We start from the raw sequence: 27385 nt of genomic DNA, 5'->3' as shown, positions 1-27385 counted from the left end.
CACAAGAAATGGTCTTATAAGAGAAGGCATCTTGACTCTTACAAAAAGTCTGTCATTTCGACTCCTTTGAGGAAGGGGGAGGGATCCCCAAGATCCCTTCTAGAAGACATCTGCTTCGGAGATATTCTTGAAATGATGGAGAGAAGGGATTGGTTCACTGAAGTCCCCTCCTCAAAAGAATCTGTATTCCTTGAGGCTTTTGGGGCTAGCTCGTCTACCTTCTGGGTTGTCCCAACCGCTGATGAGCTCATTGACTTAGTCTTTGAGCAGGCCTGGTAGGAACCCAGTATGGTAGAGCCTAAGACAGGGAAACCTAACAAAATATTGGCTGCCCCTAGGACCAGGTCCGATAGGAGCAAGGATCCCCCCTGTAGTTGCCTTGGTGGTTCTGGCAGCCACTAAAAAGGAGCTGTCAGAAGAGAACACAACTGTCCACCCTCCCATCCCCCAACAGGGAGTTCTGGGTGCTGGACAGATTTGGGCAACAGACTTGTGTCTTAGCAATATTCACTGTCTGCTCGTAGAACTATCTGACCCATAAGACTTCCTTTCAGAGGGGTCTTACTAAAGAACTACCCAAATCCCTGTCTGGTAACCTACCTGCTGATATCCAAAAAACTGTGAAATCATAATGATCTACCCCACAGTTTTCAATTTGTCCATGTGTCTGCTTTCATACGTAGCTGATGGCACTTCAACAGCAGCAGACACCAGCATTGCTTCTTGTTGGCGTGCCTGGATACGTCTGTGTGATTTTGTGGAAAGTTTCAAGATGGCCTTCATTAAGACTTCTTGTGATGACTGAGCACTCCGAAGGTAAGACATGCTTACCAGAAGTGAACAGGAGACCCTGTCTGCCATAGGCATACATTTTTCCATTTCCAAAGGAACCTTTCCCAGAACCAGAAGGGTGGAAACAAGGTATGGGGCACAAGGGGGGAATAACTTCCATGGATGCTTCAGCAGGGACAGAGGAGGACTCCTAGAATCAAGGGTTTCAGGGTCCTTTAACACTGAAATTCTCATTACTAAGAGTAGGGTATTGACAAGCTTCTAGATTTACTTACCCAATATAGCCCCTCCAGTCCACTGCAGAACCTTTATGTAAAATCTTGCCTAAAGTACTAGCTTGATCCCCAGCAAACACAGGATCAGTCTTGCTGGTGGATTTAGATGAGGCAGGACCTCGGAAGCTATTTGACATAGGGGCAGGCCTCTTGATTCTGGAAGACTGACAATTTGTGATATTGAATCCATCTCGCACCCAATGAACTCTGTTGTATGTGATGGTGTCAGATGGCTTTTGATTAGAATGATCATTATTCACATGTAAAGAGCTAACTGGAGCAAGAAATCCTTGAATTGGCTAAGTATATCCCTGGTGGATGTGGAGAGGAGCCAGTCATTTAAAAAGGGGAATACTTGGAACCCTTGCAGCATTGCATATTTTGTGACAACTGCCATGGATTTGGTAAACACCCTGGGGGCTGCGGTGAGATCAAAGGACACCACCTTCAGTTGAAAATGACTGGCTTCCAGCCACAGACAGAGATATTGCTTGGACTGCCTTATCTTGATATGGTAGGAGGGATCCTGGAGATCTATTTAGCATATCTAGTAGTCTTACTGCCACACTCTGGAGGAAGTAGGGAGTACTTATCCCTGTACCCTCACACCTGGCTAGGAATCGCTTAAGATTTATAGGTGCAGAAGATAATCACCAGAAATTATATTATTTCCTTTGCTTTCCTTCTGAAAAAGAAAAAAAAATCCCTAATGTTCCACCCAGTGGGGGAATTCAGTAGCAAAAGTAGCAAATTTTGTTAGAAAAACACGTCATCCAGGAGGTCCCACCAGACCATTGAGGATCCAGAATCTATTCAAGGTGGTTCTTGGTTCCAAAAAAAGACCAGGAACCTCAGGCCTATTCTGGACCTAAGCTACCTCAACCAATTTGTGAAACAGACAAAGATCTGGTTGGTCAAAGTGCAGTCAGTGTTCTGTCAGTATAAAAAGCTGTGCACGCACAGCATAAATATGACCTAAACAACATATTTCAATCTGCAGTTAAACAAAACTAGGAAGTACAACTTTCCTTCCTTTTAAAATAACACATTTGCTTTCATTTATGTGTTTGTAGTAATTATAAGCCAGACACGTGTACATTCCCTTGGGTTTGCATGTTAAATCACCAGACAAATTATTCATCCTGGTTTGAAAACTATCCTTCAAGTGGGTTGGTCTGTTCCTGAAGAACATAGGGATCTCCCCAATTTTAGCATTAATGCTTGGAAAACTTTTAGGAAGTCTCCAATTGCTCTTTGCACTGTTTCTCATTTTCTCATCTACTGAACTGGTTAATAATATGGAAGTACTAAAACCCTATTTTGATTGTGAACATTCTCCCTGTTTTTATTGTTAGGAACATCAAGTCTACATTGTTTGAACCTACTGGACATATTACTTTTTACCTCAGTAAGGGCATTCATAATGTGCTCAGACAGGTTCCTTTGCAAAAACTTGTTGGTTAGAGAGTTGCATTCATTTTCAAAAAAGAGCTACCTTCATCAGTCGGTCTGCTGATTCTTATAAACTGCCCTTTCACTATTTTTTTAAAGGTTACTGAGTGTAAACTTCTGTAGTATAAATAGGAATTGATTTGAACTTCCTTTTTGAAAATTCTAGTAAGCAGCAACCCTTGGTTCTTGTATACCAATAAATGTAAATACAAAAGTCATAAAAAAGTGAAAGACAAGTAATCATCTCTGTTCAGATATTGCATAAAATCCAGTAATTGAAACTCACTTCCTTACAGCACAAGAAAAATGTCATCTGTAAAGTGCTTGTGAAGCTCAGTGAATTTAATATATTCAGATTTGTAAATAACCATACTCTCCCATCTATCTGTAGACAGAATAGTATAACTAGAAACAATAGCTAAACCCAGAGCCACACCATTGATATGTTTGAAAAAGTGAGCTTCAAACCGGAAAAAAAAATTATAAGAGAGAATAACTTGTAAAACCCTCTGAATAATCTGCAGTGCTTTCTAGAATAAATAACTTAAACAATACTTCATGTACTTTAAGCTTTTTTGTTAGGTTTAACTGTGTGTAATAAAACAATGTCAATAGTAACTAAAATGTCAACATCGGAAATCTGCAAAGCCATAATATTTTTTAATAAAATCCATGGAATCGCATACATAAGCTTCACTCTACTGCAATTTTTTTGTAAATATTTGTCAACAAATAATGTAAGGGGGGAAGTTTGTCTAAACTCTCTATGCATTTTAGGTAAACCAAATATATGGCTCACCCTAGGTTACCTGATAATGAAAAACTCAGAAAAATCATTGTCAAGTACTCCGTCAGTCACACCATCCTCCTGTAAAGGAATCCATTAACTTAAAAGATTTACCAATCTTTCCACTGAACTTCTCTCTAAAACAGTGGAGTTCAACCTTTTTACACTTGAGGACCGGTGAAAATAAGAGAATTATTTTGGTGACAGCTAAGGTAGAAATCAACATTATTTATAAGGAACCAATTAAAACAATATCTCTTTGAATGTTGTATGGCAACATAGTAATCTCACCAATTGAAAAAGATATACAGTGGATATAAAAAGCCTACACACCCCTGTTAAAATGCCAGGTTTTTGTGATATAAAAAAAGAGACCACAATAAATCATTTCAAACCTTTTCCCACCTTTATTGTGACCTATAACTTGTACAATTCAATTGAAAAACAAACAAATCAATCTGTTAGGGGAAAATATAAAACACAAAAAAGATATAATAAGCAGGTTGCATAAGTTTGCGTACCCTTAAACTAATACTTTGTTGAAACACTTACAGCATTCAGTCGTCTCGGGTACACACCTGCCGTAAATTAACCCCAAATAAAGTTCAGCTGTCCTAGTAGGACTTTCCTGACATTTACTCAGTTGCCTGCTACAGCAAAAAACATGGTCCGCAGAGAGCTTACAAAGCATCAAAGGGATCTCATTGTTGAAAGGTATCAGTCAGGAGAAGGGTACAAAAGGTTTCCACAGCATTGGATATACCATGGATCACAGTGAAGACAGTTATCAAAAAGTGGAGAAAATATGGGACAACAGTGATGTGGCAAAGAAATGGACATCCCTCCAACATAGATGAAAAGACGAGACGAAATAGAGAGGTTGCCAAGAGACCTACAGCAACACTGAAAGAGCGGCAGTAATTTCTGGCAAGTACTGGTTGTGTACTAAATGTGACAACAATCTCTTGTATTCTTCATATGTCTGGGCTATGGGGTAGGGTTGCAAGACGGAAGCCTTTTCTCACACAGAAAAACATCCAGGCGTGGCTGAAATTTGCAAAAGAATACATCATCTCCCAGAGCATGTGAGAAAATGTGTTTGGTCTGATGAGGCCAAGTTTGAACTTTTTGGCCACAATTCCAAAAGGTACGTTTGGTGCAAAAACAACACTTAGCATCACCAAATGAACACCATCCCCACGGTGAAGCATTGTGGTGGCAGTATCATGCTTTATGGTTACTTTTCTTCAGCTGGAACTGGGGATTTAGTCAAGGTGGAGGGAATTAACATTTCCAAATACCATTCACTTTTGGCCCAAAATCTTCAGGCGTCTGCTAGAAAGCTGAAGATGAAGAGGAATTTCACCTTTCAGCATGGCAATGACCCCAAGCATACATCCAGATCAACAAAAGAATGGCTTCACCAGAAGAAAATCAAAGTTTTGGAATGGCCCAGCCAGAACCCAGACCTAAATCCAATAGAAAATCTGTGGGGTGATCTGAAGAGGGCTGTGCACAAGAGATGCCCTCACAAGCTGACAGATTTGGAGCGCTTTTGCAAGGAAGAAATGGCCGAATATTGCCAAGGCAAGATGTACCATGCTGATATACTCCTACCCAAGAAGACTGAATGCTGTAATTAAATCAAAAGGTGCTTCAATAAAGTATTAATTTAAGGGTGTGCAAACTTATGTAACCAGTTTATTGTACGTTTTTTATTTTTTATATTTTTTCCCCTAACAGATTTGTTTTTCATTTGAACTGTGCAAGTTATAGGTCACATTAAAGGTGGGAAAAGTTTTGAAATGATTTGTGGTCTCATTTTTTTTTTTATGTCACAAAAACCTGGCATTTTAACAGGGGTGTGTACACTTTTTATATCCACTGTAGCTACATAGTGTCACCATAGAAACTGAGTGCACTAAGTGAGAAATGCTGATAAATCATTGCCAGGTATGAAGTCTGAAACTTCAGTCCTTTTTATGAGGAACAGACCAAAAATGTGGGACAAAAATCTGGACAGTTAAGAGGTATTCTACCTAGCTACCTCTTACGCACACACGCTCACCTACTTATAGCTCTCAACCAAAAAGTGACAAATCCCAACAGAATCAGTGACAAATCCAGAAATAATCAGAGGCACTTTTCATATATTAATATTATTAACTTGCGACATTGACAAAATAACAGAACATGAGTGAATATGCATTTTTCTAAAGTAAAAGAAGTCTGTTACTCTAATTATTGCCATTATTTATTAAGTGTAATTCATCACCTTTTCCCCAAATGTCACCAATTTTATGTGGGATTAAGAGGGTCAGAGTTAAAAATTTCAGTCAAAATCAGGGATGTCCCTGAAAATCAGGGCAGTTGAGAGGTATGCACTTACCTCCCTCCCTCTTATAAACACCCACACACGCACACCCCTATCTCCCTCCCTCCCTCTTACACACACACACACACACACACACACACACACACACACACACACCCACACACACACCTCCCTCCCTCTTACACACACACACACACACACACCTACCTCCCTCCCTCTTACACACACACACACACACACACACACACACCATACCTCTCAACCTTTTAGCTCAAGAAATCTGGACAAAGCATAAAATAATGGGGGGCAAAGCCCAGAAATAGAGACAGATTTTAAATGTTGCTGTTATAAACTTAGAAAGTTGCTAGAATAACATAATTTGTGTTAGCATGCATTTTCTGAAGGATACTAAGTCTGAAATTGTAATGTATACCATTATTTATTGAATTCAGTCCTCAGTGATTTGCTAGGAAACCACATTTTTTTTGAGGCACAGACCAAAAATGAGGCAAGAATCTGGGCAGTTTAGAGCCATCACACACACACACACACATCCCTATCTACCTATTTCTAACAAACACACATACGCACACCCCTACCTACCTACTTCTTATATACAGTACACACACACCCCTTTCCACCTACCACTTACACATACCAGCTCTCACTAGTCCGTTTGTGGTCCGCATTTCAAATGTCTTCTGGCATTCAAATTCCATAAGGGCAGAAGACGAAGACATAAACAGCCGGTTGCACAGATGTGGCAGGTGTTGTGTGACCTGATGTACAGGGCGTTCTTAAAGAATGACCTTTAAAAAAAATGTTTTTAATTAAAAAATTTAGTCTCTGTTACACGTACCGGCAGGAAATTTCTGCTGGACTGGAGCTGGTCAGCGGACAGGCAGTTGAAAAACAATGCTCTAAAATGTATTGGAACTTAGTAAGTCATACATACTGGCTGTCCTCATAATGGCCAGTGTTACACCAACATCTTCAGTTCCCAGTGCACGTCACATCAGTTTGCAAGAACCATATTTGTTGATGGTTGACATCCCTGATAGTCGCATGGGGTTGATCTTTTGTTCTCCTACCGTGACAGCCACTGTGACCAAAGGCACCTCCCTTCCGGGGTGGAGGGGCACTATGAAGGGAAGACTGTTGCAAGCATTGTGAGCATTCCAGCATCCACCCTAAGGGTGTGGTATCCATACAGATGGACAACATAGCAGTGGTCTGGTATATCAACAGGCAAGGGGAAACCCATTCATACCAGTTATGCCAGGAAGCCATGAGGGTGTTGCAGTGGGAAATGTCTTCTCAGCACTGTCTGGTGGCCATGGAAATACCAGGGCCTTTCATTATTCTAGCAGATGAACTCAGCAGGTCTATTCTTCTGACTCATGAGTGGTCCCTCAATCAGTCAGTGGTAACAGTGATTTTTAGTCGCTGTGGCCAGCCTTTCTGCAGCCTTTTCACCTCCCACTTGAACACCAAATGCAGCAGCCACTGAGGGGAGGCTCTAGTCCATAGTCGATGTCAGGCTTTCTTCTTCAGTTATATATATTTTGCCTTCATCACAGAAACCTAGTACTAGGAAGGTTTACGTTAGCAAATGCAAGAGACCTGCTGTCTGGGCTTCCTTAAAAGATTTAGAGCCTTTTTTGGCACCATTGCTATCTGTCTTAGACGACTTGGCCAGTTTGTTTCAGCAAGGTGATAGCCTCTCGACCATTAAAGTATAATTAGCAACCATATCCAACTTTCAAGTTGGACAAAACCAAACCTGTACTGCCTGTTTGAAAATCTCCAAGGCGTTTTTGAAGGGAACCTTTATTCTCAGACTTCCAGTAAGAGGTGCAGTTCCTCCATGGGATATTAATGTGATACTTCAAACCCTAAATAGATCCCCTTTGAGCCAGCATTTTCAGCAGAATTAAAATTTCTTTCTTGGAAAACTTATTTTTTTTCTAGTAGCCGTCACCCCAGCTAAGAGGATCGTAGCTGCAAGCATTATCCTGCCCTTAACCTGATTGGTCCATAGTGAAACTATATCTTTATAAACAATCATGACTTTCTTCCTAAAGTGCCCTTGGAAGCAAACCTTAACCAGATAATTAACTTACTAGCTTTCTTCCCAAATTTTTCAAACAAAGGGGAATATACATTTGATGGATGTTCGTCAACTGAGATTTTACCTGCATCGTACCAAAGATATTGAAAAAACAGACCATTTTTTTCTCTCCTTTTCAAGGGCCAATTTGGGTCAAGGAGTTGCTAAACTGAGTTTAATCCAGGTGGCTGAGTTGCTAAACTGAGTTTAATCCAGGTGGCTGTCCAACTGCATTACCTTTGTTTATAAGGAAATGAGATTAGTATTACCACACAAGCCCACTGCTCACTCAGCTAGAGCAGTGGCTACCTCCACTGCTTACTTTGCTAGAGTACCCATCGATGAGATTTGTTCTGTGGCTACTGTTCATACTTTTGTGTCACATTACAAACTAGATGTGCAGTCTGGTTACTGCGCATTATTTGTCTCCACCATACTTTGGAATTTCCTTCCATGAGACCTCCGGGTTTCTGTAGTAGCTGGGAAATCTGTCGAGTTGGACAAAAAAAGACATCGGATACAAAAGTTATGTACTTACCATAATGCTAGAGTCATGTTGTCTTACTCCGTACGGCTCAACATTCCCTCCCATCGTTCCCCTTCCTAAATTGTCACATGATGGCCATTGACTGATCGATTTGAACTGACCAAGGGCTTGCCTTGTGTTCAGTCTGGAGCTGTTTCCTCATCCATGTCATGTTTCGTAGGTTAGTTGATCTGTTTTGTATCCATTGGGTGAAGTACTAGGTGCAAACAGGCAAACTTGATCTGAGGTATTTTTGGGACAAGAGGGTATTATAGGTAGGGGAGGAGCCTGAACCTTGGATCCAAACTTTTAAAAAAGGCCCAGAGGTAGGATCTGAATAGATCCGATCACCCATCTGTTGAACCAAATGAAAGAAGACAACAGATGCAGTGTTACGGTAAGTAAATACCTTTCATTTCTAGCAGTCACCTTCATGCAAAGGTACCATTTCTTGCCATGCTTCTTGATGGTTGACTGCACACCTTAGTTGAGGAATGGTATATTTTCTGTCACCATAGTTCACTAGTTTCAGTTACTGTGGTAGTACCAGTCATAGGCAAAAGTGCAATTACTGTTAATAATGAAACCCATATTATTAAAAAAGTCATTATGGTATCAGAATCATTATTTAAAAAGTCATTATGTATAACTTGCTACTTTGTTGTTTCCCCCTTAGTGGTGCTTCTGAAAGCAGCTTTGTTTCACATCTTCGGCACAGAGGACAGGTAAGAATGAATTTCCATTAAAAAGGAATCCCTGTTTTTTCTTAATTAAAAATGTTTATTTTTCTAAATTTATTCTTGAGATACAGTTATACTGTTTTCAGGTGGCACACTTTTAGCCTTTGTGTTGTCATTAGTGTAAACTGTTTTTTTTTGTCTTAAATGTTCTATTTCCATCTTTCCTTGAAAACTTCAAACTTAACATGAAGAGAAAAGAGACAGTACCTTATCCACTCCTTGTTCTGATATCTGTCAGTCTTCAGTTCTTTTATAGCAGCCACAGAATCAAGTAACAAGCTAGTTGCTCAGAAGTTTTACACTGTTAATGGAATACAGTTCAACATCTTGGAAATGAAGAATCCTGTTCATTCTGCCAATCACCTGTGCATTTTCAGACAAATGAGGGTGCTGTTGTAAAGCTTTTACAGCAGTCCTCTCAGTCTGCACTCAATAGCCTAACCTCTCATCATCTGTCACAAGATCATCAGTGTCTCTATCCCCATATGCCTTTGTGTGGACAGTTGAACAGAGAGCATAGGATATACAGTTAAATAAATAAATAAATACAGTTAGACTTGTTAGAGTCTTACATAAATCTTGCTCTTGCCAGCTAATAAAACAAAACTTAACCAAATTAGTAAAGCTCTTAAGAATTCAGTTAAAAGCACCAAGGCTAATTTATGTGGAAGGCAACCATCAGGTGTTTTTTTTTTTTGTTTTTTTTTTTAAATAGTATTACCCACACTGACTCAGAATCTATATTTAAAATCTTAGCTAATAAATTCCGCTCTGATTTCATTCTGTACTCGGTCTTCCCCCACTGCCAGTACCAGCTCACTTTTAATCAATACTGGCCAAGTTTCAACTGTCCTCTGCAAAACAAAAAGTAACACCTGTATGGGGCCAGACAACATCTCTGACTAGTTATTGGTAAACTTAAAGGATCACCTAACTAAACATTTTCAGACAATGTCTGTTTATTGTGTGTGTACTTGAAGAATATAGAAATACCATGGTTATGTCCTTCTATTCCAGTGTTACAGTATTCTGCATGGGGTTTGCCCTTTTTCCTTTCACATACGTCCGGACAGTATTCCAAAGTTTTTCAGTCCCTCAAGGTGCATTGGGCGTCTGACGTGGCTGCAGGAATGTAGGCCATAAAAGTGACGTCTGCACGCACCAGCTATCAGAACTCTTCAGCCGCCAGTCGTACGCCAGGTGTTCCTGCTACTCACTGATGTCGGATTAGAAATAATCAGATAAGTACCCCATTGGGGAACCTTTCAATCATTCTCTTTTTACCTGTAGTCTGTTTGTGTCATCCAGAAGGGGCAAGTGTAAGTATGGTTGGCAGATCCCACACACAGGCACATAAGTGCCTTTTTTGTTTGGGGACCATGAGAACTGGAGGAAAACAAAAATTCCTTGAGTTTTTTGAATATATCAGTTTGACTACAAAATTCCTGAAATTTACATATGCCATAAATGAAGATATTTTAAATTATTTGGATGTTGAGGTCATTAAATTAGATCATAAATTTGAAACCAGGGTCTATAGAAATATCCTATTAACTTTATTCAGGACATTAGGAAAGAAGTGGAAATAGGTAGGAAGGATAGATTTCAACCCATCAAAGGAATAATGGAAAATATTATGAATGAAGAAGAGATATATATTGCAAGTAGGAACATCAAATTAAAATTTATGAACATATTTATGACATCAGTAGATCCAAAGAGACAAATGCATTATATAAGCATTGTATTGATTGTATATTTTAATATAACATATTTATATTTAAATTATTTATATGTATTTAAGCATTATTCATGTTTATTTTTAATATTTAATAATTGTTTTATGTATAAATAAGCTTCAATTTTAACATGTATTTAATGGTTTATATATATATATATATATATATATATATATATATATATATATATATAGTTAAATATTCATGAACAGGTTGAACAAGATTGGTGTATTTGAATTTTAATTTTAATTGTTTGTATTATTTTATTGGACAGGTAGGTATCAATTAAAGTATATAAATGATGAACTTTTGAACTACAATAAATTACAACATATAATTCATCTGCGGATCTTGGTTACAGGGACAGGAAGACTAGACCTAAATCTTTACTAGCATCTAAAGGTACTGTTGTTTTAGACTTTCAAACCACAACTGAGTGGTTAAAGAAAGATTTTTTGTTTAAAGATGAAAATCAACAAGTTTATAAAAATGCAGTCAAATTAAATGAACTCAGTAAATTAATGACACAATATAGGACATTGAGTATTGAGAATGCATACCTTACTGAATGTTAATAATGTGGAGAATGGTTCATTGTTTCATGAAAGTTTGGTGAAAGTATTTAACAAATGTGGGCTGGAAGTAGTCCAGCTAATTATAGAAGACAATGAAAGAAGACAGGAAATACTGGGAAGAGAAATTCATGAACTAGACTTGTGTATTAAGAATGATTTAATTTTTAGTATTGTAACATTAGAAAAGACATTGACTCTAAATGTGAGACTATTATATAGCGTAAAATGGGAAAACAGAATAGGGATATCAAAGAATATAGTAATAACACCAGTTACCCTAAACCTGCATATATCAATAGTAAGAGAAATAATCAAACATTTTATAAACAGGATCATAAAAGGAGAGACAAAGAAGAGGGGTGGAGGGAATGGAAATGTATGATGAAGAATTTCCTCCTTTAGGGAATAATGTAGATGAATTTCAACCACCCCAGTACAAGAGAGGAAATTTTCAAGTGAGAGGGGGGAAGAAGGGGGAGGGGAAGATATTAAGTTGTATCCCCTTCTCCAGAACAAATTTAAATGATTCACAAGACATTATTACCGAGAAAGATAAAAGTACATATAGAGGTTTCTCCATCTACAACTTTAGTGATATTTTGTTGACTAAAGACCACTTTAATTTGCTGAGTAAGGGTTTAAAATATATCCCAACTAGAAAAGGGGAAGTGGCAGGAACAATATTAGATATCAAATTATTCATTAGGAAAATTAATTTGTCTATTCTAACCATTAGAGCTGGGTTCAAAAGAAATGATAGTGAAGGGGCAAGATTGACTAGGAGTTCTTTATACAACCCACCCCTATTACCACAACTTAAGAACCTAGAAAATGTATTAGAAAAAGAAATAAAAAAGTAGGGGATAGGAATAGATTTAATCATAAGAACAATTTGAAAGAAAAAGAAAATGAAATATTAAAAGGATTAAAAAAACAATCCGAGCGTGAGAATAATGAAACCTGATAAGGGAGGGGGTATTGTAATCATGGATAAAATACTGTATGAAGCTAAAATTAATTCTATTTTGAGAGATGAAAGTAAATATAGAATAGTATCGAAGAATGAAATAGAAATAGCATATAAAAAGATAGATATGGTGTTACAAGATTTGTTAATAGAGAAAGTAATTGATATCAAGACATATAGATATTTTGAAAATAAACACAAAATCCATAAGAACCAGGATGACCCCCCCCTTAGACCCATAGTGACAGCTGAAGGGGCTAAGACAGTACCCCTAGCTAAGTATGTAGATGAAAAAGCAAAACATATATGGGTCAGCAATAAAATAATATTAAAGGATTCATGGGATTTTTTAAGGGAAGTCACACCTGAAGTGTACAAGGACGATTTAATATTCATAACAATTGATATCACAGATCTTTTTTCCTGCATTCCTTATAAGGATGGGATGGATTATTTCGAGGAAAGCATCTACTTAGATCAAAAGATGACACATGAAGAGAAGGTAGCTACAGTTGCTCTCATGGACACCATATTGAAATATAATTTTTTAATATTTGATGGGGAATATTAGCAATAAATTAGTGGGGTGTCCATGCATATGCAAATATTGTTCTTTCAAAATGGGAAGAAAAATATGTCACAAATTCTAGTTTTAATAAGTACTGGATATTGTACCACAGATTCCTTGATGACATAGTGATTTTTTGGACCGGAGGAAAACAAAAATTCCTTGAGTTTTTTGAATATATCAGTTTGACTACAAAATTCTTGAAATTTACATATGCCATAAATGAAGATATTTTAAATTATTTGGATGTTGAGGTCATTAAATTAGATCATAAATTTGAAACCAGGGTCTATAGAAAAGTTACATATTGTAATTCTTACCTACACTATGATAGTTCCCACCCCTCACACTGCAAGAAAAATATAGTCAAGGGACAGTTTGTGAGGGGTTCTAGGATGACAAGTAGAGATATAGATTTTATACAGGAATGTGACAAATTGGAAACTATGTTTCTAGAAAGGATTCAGGACATTAGGAAAGAAGTGGAAATAGGTAGGAAGGATAGATTTCAACCCATCAAAGGAATAATGGAAAATAGGAACTTGAATGAGAAAAAAAAGTGTATATGAGAATGACAAAATTATACAAAAAAGATTAATTGTCGAGTTCAATTCTATTAACAGAAATATGAAAAGTATAATAAATAAGGAATGGGAGAAATTTTTATCCTTTACAGACATGGATGAAATTAAGTATATGACACCCCATGTCATATACAAGAATTCAATATGTAGAAAGAAAGGCACTTTCAAATGTGGAAGGTGCCAACAATGTCCTTATATTATGAATGAAGAAGAGATATATATTGCAAGTAGGAACATCAAATTAAGAGGTAGGGATTATTATAATTTATCTGTCAGAAATGCCATTCATTTTATATAATTTATGAAAATATTTATGACATCAGTAGATCCAAAGAGGCAAATGCAATTATATAAGCATTGTATTGATTGTAAGGAAGCTAAGTATTTATGGTTCATAATTGAGCAAGTCAAACGAGATATAAGAGGGGGTCCATGGGAAGATATTTTAGAGAATAAGGAACTATGGTGGCAGGTGAGATTGGATGGTCTCTGTAAGACCATTATTGAAACTAAAGGCCAATCAAGTATGAGAAAGGGAGGAAGTCTTAGTAAAGATGATCCTGGAAGGTATAAAATTATTTATATTTTAATATAACATATTTATATTATTTAAATTATTTATATGTATTTAAGCATTATTAATGTTTATTTTTAATATTTAATAATTGTTTTATGTATAAATAAGCTTCAATTTTAACATATCAAATATTTTTTTATAACATCGAAGGGAACAAAGTTTATTTAATTCCTAAATTCTTAATATGAAAATTTGATATGTTATTGCAGGTTTTGCACAGTAGAGGGAGCTGTATTCACATGAGTCTTTGAATGGTTTCAAGTCTGGTTATTTTCATGAATATGTATTAGCCCTGTTAAATATTTATAGGTTCATAGGTTCATAGATTACAGGTTGAACAAGATTGGTCTATTTGAATTTTAATTTTAATTGTTTGTATTATTTTATTGGACAGGTAGGTATCAATTAAAGTATATAAATGTATGAGATTTATTAGGAAATTGTCTGATGAAGTCCTGGTGGAGAGGGATGAAAACGCGTGTTGGTATTTGTCTATGTGAAGTGCGTTTATGAACTTTTGAACTACAATAAATTACAACATATAATTCATCTGGTATCATTTCTGCGACTCTAGTAGCATTTTGGTGGATTACTGGTCATTTTTTGTGCTACTATCTACTACTTTTTTAAGCTTGACCATGAGAACTGCCCTGTTTGTCAGGCGTTCATCCTTAAGATTTTATGTCGCTGTTTGCATACTCTGAACCTTTATCTAGAGAACCAGCGATTAAAGCAACTTGAGTTAGGGATGGAAGACGCGTCCAACGCCTTGTCAGAACCACCTAAGAAGAGGGCCAAAGCCTAGCTCTTCTGCTGCGCCTCTACCACCAGTACCTCAGCCTGTGACCGACATTGGCCTGGCAGAGGAATCTGCTTCCGCCAGACAGGATAAAGCAGGTACCTATGAGGAAGCCACACAATCCTGAGCAGATGGCACATCCGTAGAGTTTTAACGGCATCTGCCTCAGATGCTGGGGGGAGGGGGCCAGCATGCTCTGTGGGCCTGTCACATTCCCGCAGATCCCATCCCTTCATCTGACTTAAGGCCTTCTCCTAACCGAACGCCAGCTAGGCCTCTCAAGAAGAAACAAAAGACAAAGCATCTCTCTCTCCACCGCCTGAAAGCATGCCTGATTGGCAAGCTTTCAGCCAAAACCTATTCAGTGCCTTCATGGCCCTACATCCTACTACAACAGGAAGCCCTAGCATTGTCCCTCCTCTCTTAATTTTAAGCACCCAAACCTCAGTTACAGTAAGGAGCGATGAAGAAGAAGAATAACTTTCAGACTCCTCAGAGGACTCCCTCTCCTATTCTTCACAGATCTCCTCTCCCCAGGGGTATGGATCACCAGAGGAAGAGTCCATTGAGCCTGACTCCCTAGTTGAGGATTTAACCTTTGGGGAAAATAGCTGCAAAATGAAAGATCACTTTAATGGGAATCCACTGACTTGACTGAGATGCAGAAGCGGTTCTATGACATACAAATAGACTCCACCAGTCCTTCTGCTGTCCCTCCTATTCTACCGGCTTTTCTGGATGCCTTTTCCTCAGCATCCCTTAACCCTGACTCCCAGCCTCAAACTCCACGCAGGACTGACAGGTGATACAGGGTCCAAGAAACAGAGAAATTTCTCCTTAAGTGCCCTCCAGCTGACCCAGCCAATATCTCCATTTCTACTGATAGGGCTTCCAAGCTGCTTCCTTCCACAATCATTCTTCCAGCTGACAAGGACAGCAAGACAATGGAATGTCTTGGGAAGAAAATCTACACTTCAGCCACCCTGTCTTTCAGGGTCAGCAATTACCAGACTCAAATGGCCAAGTACTCCTTAGCCCTGCTGTGTAAGGCCACTAAGGAATTGGCTGACATCCCAGACTGTACAGCCAAAGCATCTCTGTCCTTCCTGCTAGCTCTCACCTCTCAGGTAAATAGACACTCCATAAGGTGCAGCTGTGATGCAGCTGAAGCCTCAGCTTGGTCAGCTGTATCAGCTCCTGCTTTAAGGAGATGCTCTTGGCTATGTCTGCAGCCCCTCCCTGACAACTTCAGGGCTAAACTGACTGATGCCCCTCTAGATCATTCTGCCTTGTTTGGCACCAAAGTAGCTGACCTCTTTAAGTCTCTACAACAAAAAGGCAAAGAAATGCAGGACCTAAAACACCTGCTAGTTTCGCCCATCCCTAAGTTCCTATGCCTCCCTCCAGGCCCAGGAGACCTCTGAGAAAGCAGGACACTCTGGCTAGAGCTTCCCTAGCCACCTCTCAGATGTCTCCCTTTCAAGATGGGGCAGGTAGTGTGTGACTACCTGCCCACCGCATTACCTACCCCTCCTATCCCCCGGGTGTATAATATGTTATCGAAGAGGCATTATAGCGAATATCTGTTCATTTACAGTAAAAGAGTGAACCAGGAATTAAGTGAACAGCCGAATCAACAATTTTTTTCCTAGGGAAATAATCACTAAAAACAACTCAAAGTGGGGGGCTTTGCCCCCACTCCCACCCGCTAACCAAATATACCAACTCCGCGATCACACTACAGTGGGGAAAGGGGCAAATTTATGCTGATGGCCAAGCAATTTTTTCCCTAGGAAAAAAAACGCTGATTCGGCCATTCGTGTAATTCTTGGTTTGCTCTTTAAGGCTCGATAAGCATTCGCTGTATCGCCTCTTCGATAATATAATATAGACCCTATCTCCCTACCCCTGTCTGCCCCACTCTCTCACTGTCTCCCTGTATGGTCCCACATTACCTCAGACAAATGGGTTCTTTCCATCATCCAGAACGGTTACTTCATGACCTGCATCACTCCCCCCCCCCCCCCAGTAAGATTGGGGATGCCACAACCATCCACCAGTCAGCTACTTCTCTTGCAACCAGTACAGCAAGCTCTGCTGACTCGAGGCACCATAGAACCAGTGCCTCTGGAAAAAAAAAGGAAGAGGATTTTACTCCAGAATTTTTCTGGTTCCCAGAAAAGATGAACCATGGAGACCTATACTAGATCTCTCGCATCTCGACCCTTTCCCATAGGTGCTTACCTTCAGGATGCTCACTCTCCCCACCCTCTTCCCCCTGCTCCTGCCACAAGTGTTCATGGCAACTCTAGATATAAATGATGCTCATCTGCACATCCCAATAAAGCTCACATTCTGGAAGTACCTGAGGTTTTTGGCAGGCTCATCCTATTTTCAATTCTGTGCCTTGGCCTTTCCACTGCAGCCAGGGTATTCACAAAATATCTGGCTCCAGTCATCGCCTGTTGCAGGACAAAGGGTATCCAAATATTCCCTTACATAGACGACCTGCTAATTGAGATAGACAATCAGAGGACCATCCTTCTTCACACTCAGGTTCTTCGGTCCCTCTTGCAATCTCTAGGATTTCAAATAAATTTCCCAAAATCCCATCTTGAGCCCTCACAGGACATTGTTTTCCTGGGGTGCAGGATTCACACAGACCTCATGAAGACCTTCCTGCCACCAGACAAGGTGGTGTCCTTGACGGAACACCTGTTCGGCGTCCTCCAAGCATCAGAACTGACAGCAAGGCAGTACTTGAGACTTCTGGGTTACATGGCAGCCACTATACCCATGTTCCCCCTAGCAAGACTACACATGAGGAAACTGGTTGGTCTGGACCCAGCATTCGCATCCCCTGGAATTCAGGGTACCACTTCTTCCCTACTTGAAACAGGAAATTCATTGGTGGCTGGGACAGGTGGCCAAGAATCCAGGCCTTCCTCTCCAACCACCCCCACCCACTGAGATCATACATACAGATGCTTCAGATCTGGGCTGGGGAGCAACACTAGGCCAAAGACAGATGCAGGGTTTGTGGCCAAATGCACACAAACTAAAGCACATCAATGTCGGAGAGATGAGGGCAATCCTCCTGGCTCTACAAGCCTTCCTACTCAACTTCCAGCAAGGCCCTGTCAAGGTTTTCACGGACAATACCAATGTACTGTGGTATCTCAACAAACAGGGAGGGGCCAAATCCTACCTCCTTTGCAGACTAGCTCTGCTGGTGTGTGAACTGGCCACCTTGCAGGGGATTACCCCACTGGCAGTTTACATCCCCTCCCTTCACGACTCCCAGGCAGATTATCTCAGCAGGACCATCCCAAACAACCACGAATGGATGCTTCACAGAGATGTCTTCCTGGATCTGGTCCACTGGTGGGCTACATCTCAAATAGACCTGTTTGCCTCCTCCATCAACAGGCAACTTCCTGCTTCTGCACCAGGACTCCAGACCCCAAGGTACTGGCAACAGATGCCTTCTCAATTTCTTGGAAGGGGAAATTTCTGTATGCTTCCCCCCTTCCCTTTGATTCAGAAGGTGCTGCTGAAAATTCAGCAGGACACACCAAAATTCTTGCTGGTGACTCCCTACTGGCCAAGACAGCACTGGTGTTACCCGTTCTCCTTCATTTGTCCAAGGGCAATTATCACAAGTTACCCCCCTTAGTGGACTTCATCACACAGCACAAGGGAACACAGATACACCCATAGTAGCAGTCTCTGCACCTCACCCTGTGGTTAATAGGATTGTGATCCCCTTTAGACACCTGTACAACGTGGATGTGCTCAATTTCCTGCAGGAGGCCAGGAAACCTAACACAAGACAGTCTTACCTGTCAAAATAGAAAAGGTTTTCCATATGGTGTCACAAAAGACAGTTGGACCCGCGGGTTAGCAACATCCCTCTTATCCTGTCTTACCTGTGTGAACTGTTGCAGACAGGTCTGGTCTCCTCTTCTTTAAAAGTACACTTGTCTGCATTCTCTGCCTGTCTCTCTCTGGATCCACCCCTAGCATTTAGACTTCCTGCCAAACTCTTCCTCAAAGGGGTACTTCACGCTAGACCTCCCAGGAAACCGTCCCCTCCTCCCTGGCACCTTGACTGTGTACTAGAAAAATTCACCCTAGCTCCTTTTGAGCCAGCAGACAAAACCTCCCTAAAATTTTGCGCATTGAAAACTGTTTTATTGGTGGCTCTGACCTCAGCCAGGAGGGTCTCAAAGCTACAAGCTCTAATGGCTACACCTTTTCTAGTCTTTCACTTTGACAGAGTTACTCTCGGGACTAACCCATCCTTCTTGCCCAAGGTAGTGAATGACCTATCTTTGAACCCAGGCCATACACCTGCCCACCTTTTTCTCCAATCCTCAGGAGGATCGTGAGAGAGTACTTCATTCCCTAGATGTTCACAGACAGCTTAGGTTTTATCTACATAAAACCAAGTCTATTAGGAAATCTGACCAACTATTTGTCTCCACAGAGCCCTGGGACAAGTAGCAGTGACCAAACAGGCCATTTTGGCGTGGATCTCCAGGGCTATTTCCTTCTGTTAATTGTACTATGGGAAAACCTTGCAGGGCAGTATCAAAGCCCACTCCACCAGAGCAATGGCCTCTTTTGGAGCCTTCTTTAAAGGGCTAGATGCCAACACCATCCTTGAAGCAGCTACTTTGTCCTCAGTGCACACTTTTACCAAGCATTACAAGCTAGACCATATCTCTAGGGCCAGGGCCGGGTTTGCCAGGACTATCCTTCATGGATTCCTGGAAACGTCTTCCAAACCACCACCCAATTCACAGTGTGCTTTGGGACTCACCCACATGTAGAATACTGTAACACTGGAATAGAAGGACATAGAAAAAGCTGTGTAAAATCTTGACATAACCATAGATGTCCTTCTCTTCCATGTTGCAGTATTCCTTCCCTCCCTCCTTCCCCTCCTGTTGTCAGGTTGCACTTGCTCTTCTGGGTGGCACTGGACGGTCTATGCCCTACTAGGACTGGCTCCGACTGGGGCTTTCTGTTCTGAGGGCTGGTGCGTGTAGATGTCACTTTTATGGCCCACATTCCTGCAGCCATGTCAGACGCCCGACGCACCTTGAAGGACTGAAAAACTTTGGAATACTGGCCGGACGTACACAGAAGGAAGAAGGCTAAACCCACATGTAGAATACTGCAACATGGAAGAAAAGAGGATGTTTTTGGTTATGGTAAGATTTTACACAACTTTCCTTTCTTCGCCCATAAGACAGCCCCTCCACTGACTGTAATTATGGGCTCATCAGTCTCATCTAGCATATCTGGAAAACCACGGAGCACATTATTATAGAAAGTATCTGTAAGGACATAGGTTCATAGATTATTACTAGGCAAGTGGCACAAGAGCCTTTACAAGCTTAGCCAATAATATCCAGGATATGACAACATTATATCTTAATTCCCCAGGTATGGGATGGGGTAGTGTCAGGGTAGTGGATCTTTGGATGTTGGAGCACTGAGTCATTTTACAGACTGTCTGTGTCCATAGGGGACATGGGCAGTACCCCATGAGTGAATTTACAGTTCCCCATCCATTTATCTAAATTATTTTTGATGAGAGTGAGGAACAGGCTTTGTTTCACAAAGATGGTAGGTTTATTCCGTAGACGAGGTAGCTTTTGGGATAAGAATCTGTCTCTGCAGCAAGTTCTGCTAGAGTCGCAAACAAGGTTTAGGTCAACGGAACACGTAACCCTTGTATAATTTTTCTTGCGAATATGTAACATTTTCATCAAGGCTGGATCAGAGAATGCTTTGTTGGTCAGGCATAAGTCACCTCTCAAACAATATGAGATGGGATAAAGGGATAAGCTTTCAGTCAGTATGCATAAGACGTATCTTACACACTGTATTTTTAGTGAGAAATCTCTTGGGCTGCTCCCATTGGTGTAAGTGCCTGGTTAGGTGCAGGCAGAAGGGAACATTGTACTTGATTATGAGCCTGACAAGAGCTAAGTACTATGGCACTATGACTTATCTTGCTGCCATGCCTTTACTTGTAAGTTGAGCCACACATAAGGATTTCCTCACACCATAGCTACCTGGTGGTCAAAGTTTAGGTTCCTGTCCGTCTGTGTTCCTAGGTCCCTCACCACTGGTCCTATCTTTAGGGGAGTGCTATCAGTACAAGATCTGCAGATAGTAGACCCTTCTCAGTTGTGCTTTAAGGATAAATTATGCCATCTTGGTCTTGTTAGTGTCATAGAAGATGTCACAAAGCCTTAAATGAAGACTTTCCATCCACACTGCTTATCTGGATTTAGACAATTCATTTGACACATTTTAAGTGCTGGGATTATTCACAGACTTCTTCTTTCGGCTGCTCCCGTTATGGGTTGCCACAGCAGATCAACTGTTTCCATTCACAGACTAACCCAAGTAAATTGCTAAGTGAGTATCAGACAGGACACACTATCAGATTAAGTGGTATTTTTTCAGAGTAACTAGTGACATCCCTCAAGGTTCTGTCCTAGGTGGTCTTCTCTTTACAATGTAGTTCTTTGAAGTACAGTCAAATCCCATTACGTTTGGTTACCTAAATCCACACATTGCTGTAGGCTATGACTCCACTGAAACTTACCCCCAGATTCACTAATATAGCAACAAGGCTTTGATCAGAATAACAACCAGTGCTGTAATTGGCGTTTCCCCATAAGTACAAAGAAATTTAGCATAGTCACTTTGGGGTGATGCTACTATTCCCCCACCTGTATCACATAAATGGAATTCACCTTAAGACTGACTTTGTTATCCAAGAGTGAGGAATTTACATAGACAAGGAGCCATTGTCAGAAAATCCTACTGCTCTCTCATCTCATCTCTTCCTTAGGTTCCTATCCAGATCCCAGTTCATGCTAATTTCCTTTTGTGCTCTCATTGTAGAAGACATTTCTCTCTCTTTTGTTGGCATGTGTAGATCTAAACAAGTCTTCCCACACAAAATGATCAGTGTTTTATACCCAGAAGAATCCATGGTGTAAAGAACCGCCCTTATTTGGATAGAGTAAAAACTCTTCTCTCTTCTGTGGTTTGTAGTTTCCCTTGAGGTGATCTTTGACATGTCTTCTAAGCTGTGTCAAGACTCTTGTTCTAAAAAGGAAAAACTTCTTAGTTAATACCCATTCCTAAGACCTTGTTATATGCCAAAATGTCACCAAATTCTGATTCAGGGATAAATTCATCACCAAGCACCTCCCTTACCTAGGTGACAAGCTTCCCATACATATTAAAGTGCAAAGGCTTAGCAGCGTTCAAATTTCAATTAAAAACAAAAAAACAAAATACTCCACTGGAGCGCAAGGAGTTGACTTGAAACAATGTATTCACGTAAAGCATAACAATTTATTCTAATAAGCTTTTCGTTCAGCACATATAGCTAAACTTCTGCAGACAAACAAGAGAGAACCAAACACAGCTTAAATAGTGGAAGATAATCGTATACAATCAATTATTCAATCACATTGATCAATCAATTAACTCTTTCTACTAAACTGTAGAAGAACAAACCAAATGTGCACATCCTGGTTAAAACCCTAGTATTATAAAGTTTTTTTTAAACATTGTTATTAAAAAAACAAACGTTCCTACACAAAACCATATCAAAACCATTCACGTAACACTTTAAAATTGATCAGTGAACTAATTAAACCAAAAAGGTATAAAATAACACTAAACATTTCCTTAAAAAAAATAAAATCACTCTCACTAACGTATTAAGCTCTTCAACTTCAAAATACAGGACAATGACACTTTTTCATTAATACCTGGAGCTCTATATGACTGTAATTTCAATTGCCATAATAGCTCTTGACGCTCCAAAAGTAACTGGTAAGGACCACCTTTTATATCTGGAGATATCTGATCCAGAACCCTAAATAAAAAGGAATGCGTGGGATGTTTACATGCCTAGCCAAAGCATTTTCCAACAACTTCTTCTTAGTATAATAAAATATGTTCATGTATCCTATCTTTAAACTTCCTGTTAGTCTTGCCTACATAAAATGCAGGACAAGACTGACAGGAAGCCAAATACACGACAGATTTTGACAAACAACTATACCTCCCTCTTAATTTGTAGGCCTTACCATTAATTGAAATAGAAGTTCCAGAGGCTATGTACCTACAAAAATTACAGGCCTCACATTTAAATGTTCCTTCTATTCTATGTGACACAACTTTGACAGTTTCCATAATACTGTTCAAGTTTCTACCCCTTTTATATATGACTGTGGGTGCACTACCTAACTTGTCTGTCTGTCTCGAAAGTAAACAAATTCCAGTTCCTACACAAAATCCATTTTATTGTGCATGCTTCTAAACTAAATGATGTAATAAAACTAGTGTTGAAATTAGGTGTCGAAAACTCTACATCAGTGGTATCATGGGGGGATGCAACGTTTCCTATCTCCTCCCTTTCATCTGGAATAAAGGCCTGTCTTGCTAATAAAGGTGTGTATACTCCCAAACTCCTTTTTTGCTGCACTTCATCAATGATGTCCCTCAACAAACTATCTGGGTATCCTACTGGAAAACATACCTCTCAGAACATTGCATTCTTCAAGGAACGCTTCATCATCAGTTATCATACCGCACGTACCAACTGACCCCTTTATGACACACTTTTTTTGTTGGTATGGTTTGGCACTCGTATAGTGTAGCATCGTATTGGAGTACGTTTCCTTACAATGAATTTTAGCCACAAACTGCCTGTTGTTCAAATCTTTAGATAACTCCACATCTAAATAAACTATTCTATCAATAGACACCTTGTGGGTAAATTTTAAAAAGGTCGTACTGTTGTTGATTTTGTCTAAAAAGATGTTGATCTCCGACATGTCTCCAAATATTATAAAGATGTCATCCATGAATCTGGTGTAAAACTTAACCTTAGTTAGGGTCCCCAGTTCATCAAAGACAACCAAATGTTCCCACTGGGCCATTACTAAGTTGGAGAAACTTGCACCGCATGGGGACCCCATAGCTACACCCACCCTTTGACAGTAAATCTCACTATCGAACATCACAAAATTGTTGGTTAGTTAATAGATAATAGTTAACAGATTGGTTAGATAATATTATTATCAAGAAGTTCCTGAACTAGCCTTACTTCATTCTTTTCAGCACCATGATATGTCATTCTTTCTACAAACCCATTCAATTTCCACGTTGTGGGGTATGGAAAAGTGCAAATTGACAACATCTATAGTTAAAAATATCATGTTTTCTTTATATGGAACCTAGTTAATAGCAGACAAGAAGGCCCACGAATCTTTCCAAATTCGGGCTTCTTTGTCCATGTATTTGTTTTAGAATGTTGTCAATGTACTTTGCACTAGCATACGTTATAGATGATCTAGCATTCACTAATGGTCTCATTGGAGGGTTCTCTAAATTTTTATGTATTTTAGGAAGACAAAACAAAGACGGTATTTTAGGTGCTAGTACTGACAAATAATTCCAAGTGTTTAAGTCAATAGTTCTTTCTAAAAAATAAATCATTCAAAAAGCTATTTATACGTTTGTAAGCAATATTCAACTGGTTAATACTTGAAACTTCATATGTGTCCCCCTCCAACACATCCTTCATCTTACTTATGTAATGATGCAAATCCATTAAAACCAATCCCCCCTCCCTTGTCTGGTTTCAGTAAACAAACAGATGCAGATTTAATAGCATTTAAAGCATCTCTTTCCATTACAGAAACATATGTAAAGGAACGTCTTAAACATAAGTTCCTAATTTCAACTTCACATAGGAATTCATATAAAGACAGTAGAGGGTGAATAGGGGGGTTGAAAGTACTCGGAACTCTCAGCACACTGTTAGGCATCTCGTTGCTTCCCAACAGTATAGTCAAATTGAGTTTACATATATACAGTTTTAAATCAATGAGTGTTCTAGACAAATCAAAATGCTGAGATGGTACGAACATTAGTCCCTTCGAAAAGAGTTCACAAAGTTCAGCAGGAACTGAGTAACTAGAATAGTTATAAATTTTAAAGTCACCGTTCTTATTCAAAAGAACTTTTAAACGGTTACCGTTTATTTCTTCATTCTGTAGGTCTCCTTCCTGTTGCTCTGTCACCTCGTATTCTGGAACTTCTGGTGGTTCTGCCCTTTGTTGGAAAAAGGGACCTGCTCCCTCCCTGGTTGTTAATATATTCAATGTCTTCATCTGGATAGGCCCCATTGTTATGTTCAGTGGAACGCACTTCCTCTATAAGTTTGAAATTAGAGCTACTGTTGCCTGCACTTGTGGATGGAGTAGCGTGTCTCCAGTTACATGCTTCAATACTATTACGTTGTAGGGTTTTAACCAGGATGTTCACATTTGGTTTGTTCTTCTATAGTTTAGTAGAAAGAGTTAATTGATTGATCAGTGTGATTGAATAATTGATTGTATATGATTATCTTCCACTATTTAAGCTGTGTTTGGTTCTCTTTTGTTTGTCTGAAGAGGTTTAACTGTATGTACTGAACGAAAAGCTTGTTGGAATAAATTGCCGTGCTGTACGTGAATACATTGTTTTGAGTCGACTTCTTGCGCTCCAGTAGAGTATTTTTGTTTTTAATAGTTTTGTTCGTCCGGAGTAGTCTTTTGTTTCCTAGCGTTCAAATTTCAGTTACATTGTAAATTCATTCTAGAAGTCACTGACTGCAAACTTCTTACTGTGCAAAACTAAACATTTTCATGTCACGATTCTTCTTATTCCTTGTCTACTTCTATTTGTATCCATTTTCTAACTATTGTCTTTCAAGAGGTCTTTCACATTGTTGGCTAAGCCTTCAATATTTTGGCATACTGCTGGCTTAGTATGAACCGGTGTGTTTCAGTATGTTGATTTTAAAATCTGTATTTTTTTATAATTTGTAGAAATGTCTTGTTTATATTTTTGAACTTAGTTCATGGACTAAATCGTGGCTGTAGGCTTGATTTGCAAATGTTGTAACTTTTAGATGGTCTTCCATTGCCATAGTGGCCAAGGTAGTCAGTCAGGAAGCACCTCATTTTTTCACAAGGATTGCATGGCAGTGTTGTCAAAAAACAGTAGTGACATAGAGAATCTTCATCGTCATTGAAAAAGAAGTGGTTAAATGATGATTTGTAGCTGAGTGGCACTAACCAAAGTAAAAAGCATGATCTGATTTTGTCTTTTTCATTCTTCTTCACAAATGGCTCTAGGATCCGATCCCTGGTTCCAACTTGCCCACATATGCAAGACTTCAGATCCAGTTCTAGAGCTCCTTCCTCTACCCGTAATGTTCTATTCTGTCCCCAACTCCTCAGGTCTCATTTGCTGCCATCCCCATCTCAAGCTGTAAGAAATGTCTTTTTTGGATAATTTCTCTTAAATTATTGGACTACATTTCTTCTCTCTACTGTTACAGTTAGTAACTGTTTTTTCCTCCTCCTAGCTGTCGCTGGTGTTGGGGCTTTTTTCCCTTTCTCTGCCATTTGTTTCTCTTACTCTTCATACTTAACCTCCTTCTGGTTCTATTTTGTCTCTGTTTCTATAGATATAAAGATATAGATAAAGTGTGTGCTCTACTGCTTTGTTAACCCTTTTTCTCTTCAGGTTACACTTGCTTGTTTATAACCCTTTGTTTTTTTCCCATCAGGGTCTACTATTTCCTCTTTGACTAAAATATCTGAGAAATGTATGGGTTCCTTTACCATCCATCTCCTCCTTGGATCTTAAACCCTCGGATCTGACTAATAAAGGTCGTACGCTGGAGTATGTTTTGAAGCTTCCAGCCCTACCTACACAACAGTTACAGATCCCGAGGAAGCATTCCAGACCATCCACAGCATTGTCCAGGTCTTCAAGGAGTCTGACAGAGGCAGATGTAGACAGGATGATGCAGAGATTTCTCAGGGCTCAGATTCAGATGGGATTCCTGCCAGAGCCGTCCCTTCTTGAATCCATGAGTGCACCTACTCAGTCCATTCTTTCTCCATCTCCAATCTTGCCCATGGCTTTGGAGTCCCAGGATATGAGATCCCATAGAGGTTCAGTATCAGATCTGAGGAGGTTTACCTCCTCGAGTCACAGTGTGCATGACCAGTCCTACTCCGATTCCCTTGGACTAGAGAGCGTCTCAGATCCAAGAGGTTGGTTGCAGGTCTGAGGGTTGGGTTTGGCTCCGACTTTGTCAGATCCATCCCTTCCTCTCGGAGCCTCTGCCCTAGACAGCTTGGATCCAATTCGCCCTGTAAGACTTTGATCCAATTCGCCCTGTAAGACTTGGATCCAGGGACAGCCCCAACCTCCTATCTTTGGAAGCATTAGGCTTTGAGGAGGGGTGGGAGAGATTTCCCCAGGTCCTTCAGATTTCCAGGTGGTGGAAAGGGCTTTCTGTCTGTACAGAGAGCTGTCCTCTCTTTCCTCAGATCCTAACCAATGCCCTTCACTGGGCCTGAGCTCTGAGCCCATCATACCCGTTGCCTATAGTCAGCCAGTTCCAGGAAGCCTCCATACATGTTCTCCAAAGGGATTTCCCCCCTTTTCC

General features: G+C 39.8%; 1 protein-coding gene across 2 annotated transcripts in view; it reads left to right on the top strand.

Annotated features, from left to right (window-relative positions):
* The window catches only part of LRCH4 (leucine rich repeats and calponin homology domain containing 4), a 1419989-nt gene that overhangs the window by 1148068 nt on the left and 244536 nt on the right, over positions 1-27385 (top strand). For both annotated transcript variants that reach the window (XM_044077349.1, XM_044077347.1), the window contains exon 13: positions 8954-9002. In XM_044077349.1, coding sequence (XP_043933284.1) covers positions 8954-9002 — 49 coding nt within the window. The remainder of the gene's footprint in view (positions 1-8953; positions 9003-27385) is intronic.

Source organism: Protopterus annectens, chromosome 7.part0 (assembly GCF_019279795.1).
Source record: "Protopterus annectens isolate FY-2018-M chromosome 7.part0, PAN1.0, whole genome shotgun sequence".
Classification (NCBI taxonomy): domain Eukaryota; kingdom Metazoa; phylum Chordata; order Ceratodontiformes; family Protopteridae; genus Protopterus; species Protopterus annectens.
This window is presented reverse-complemented; position numbering and strand designations above follow the sequence as displayed.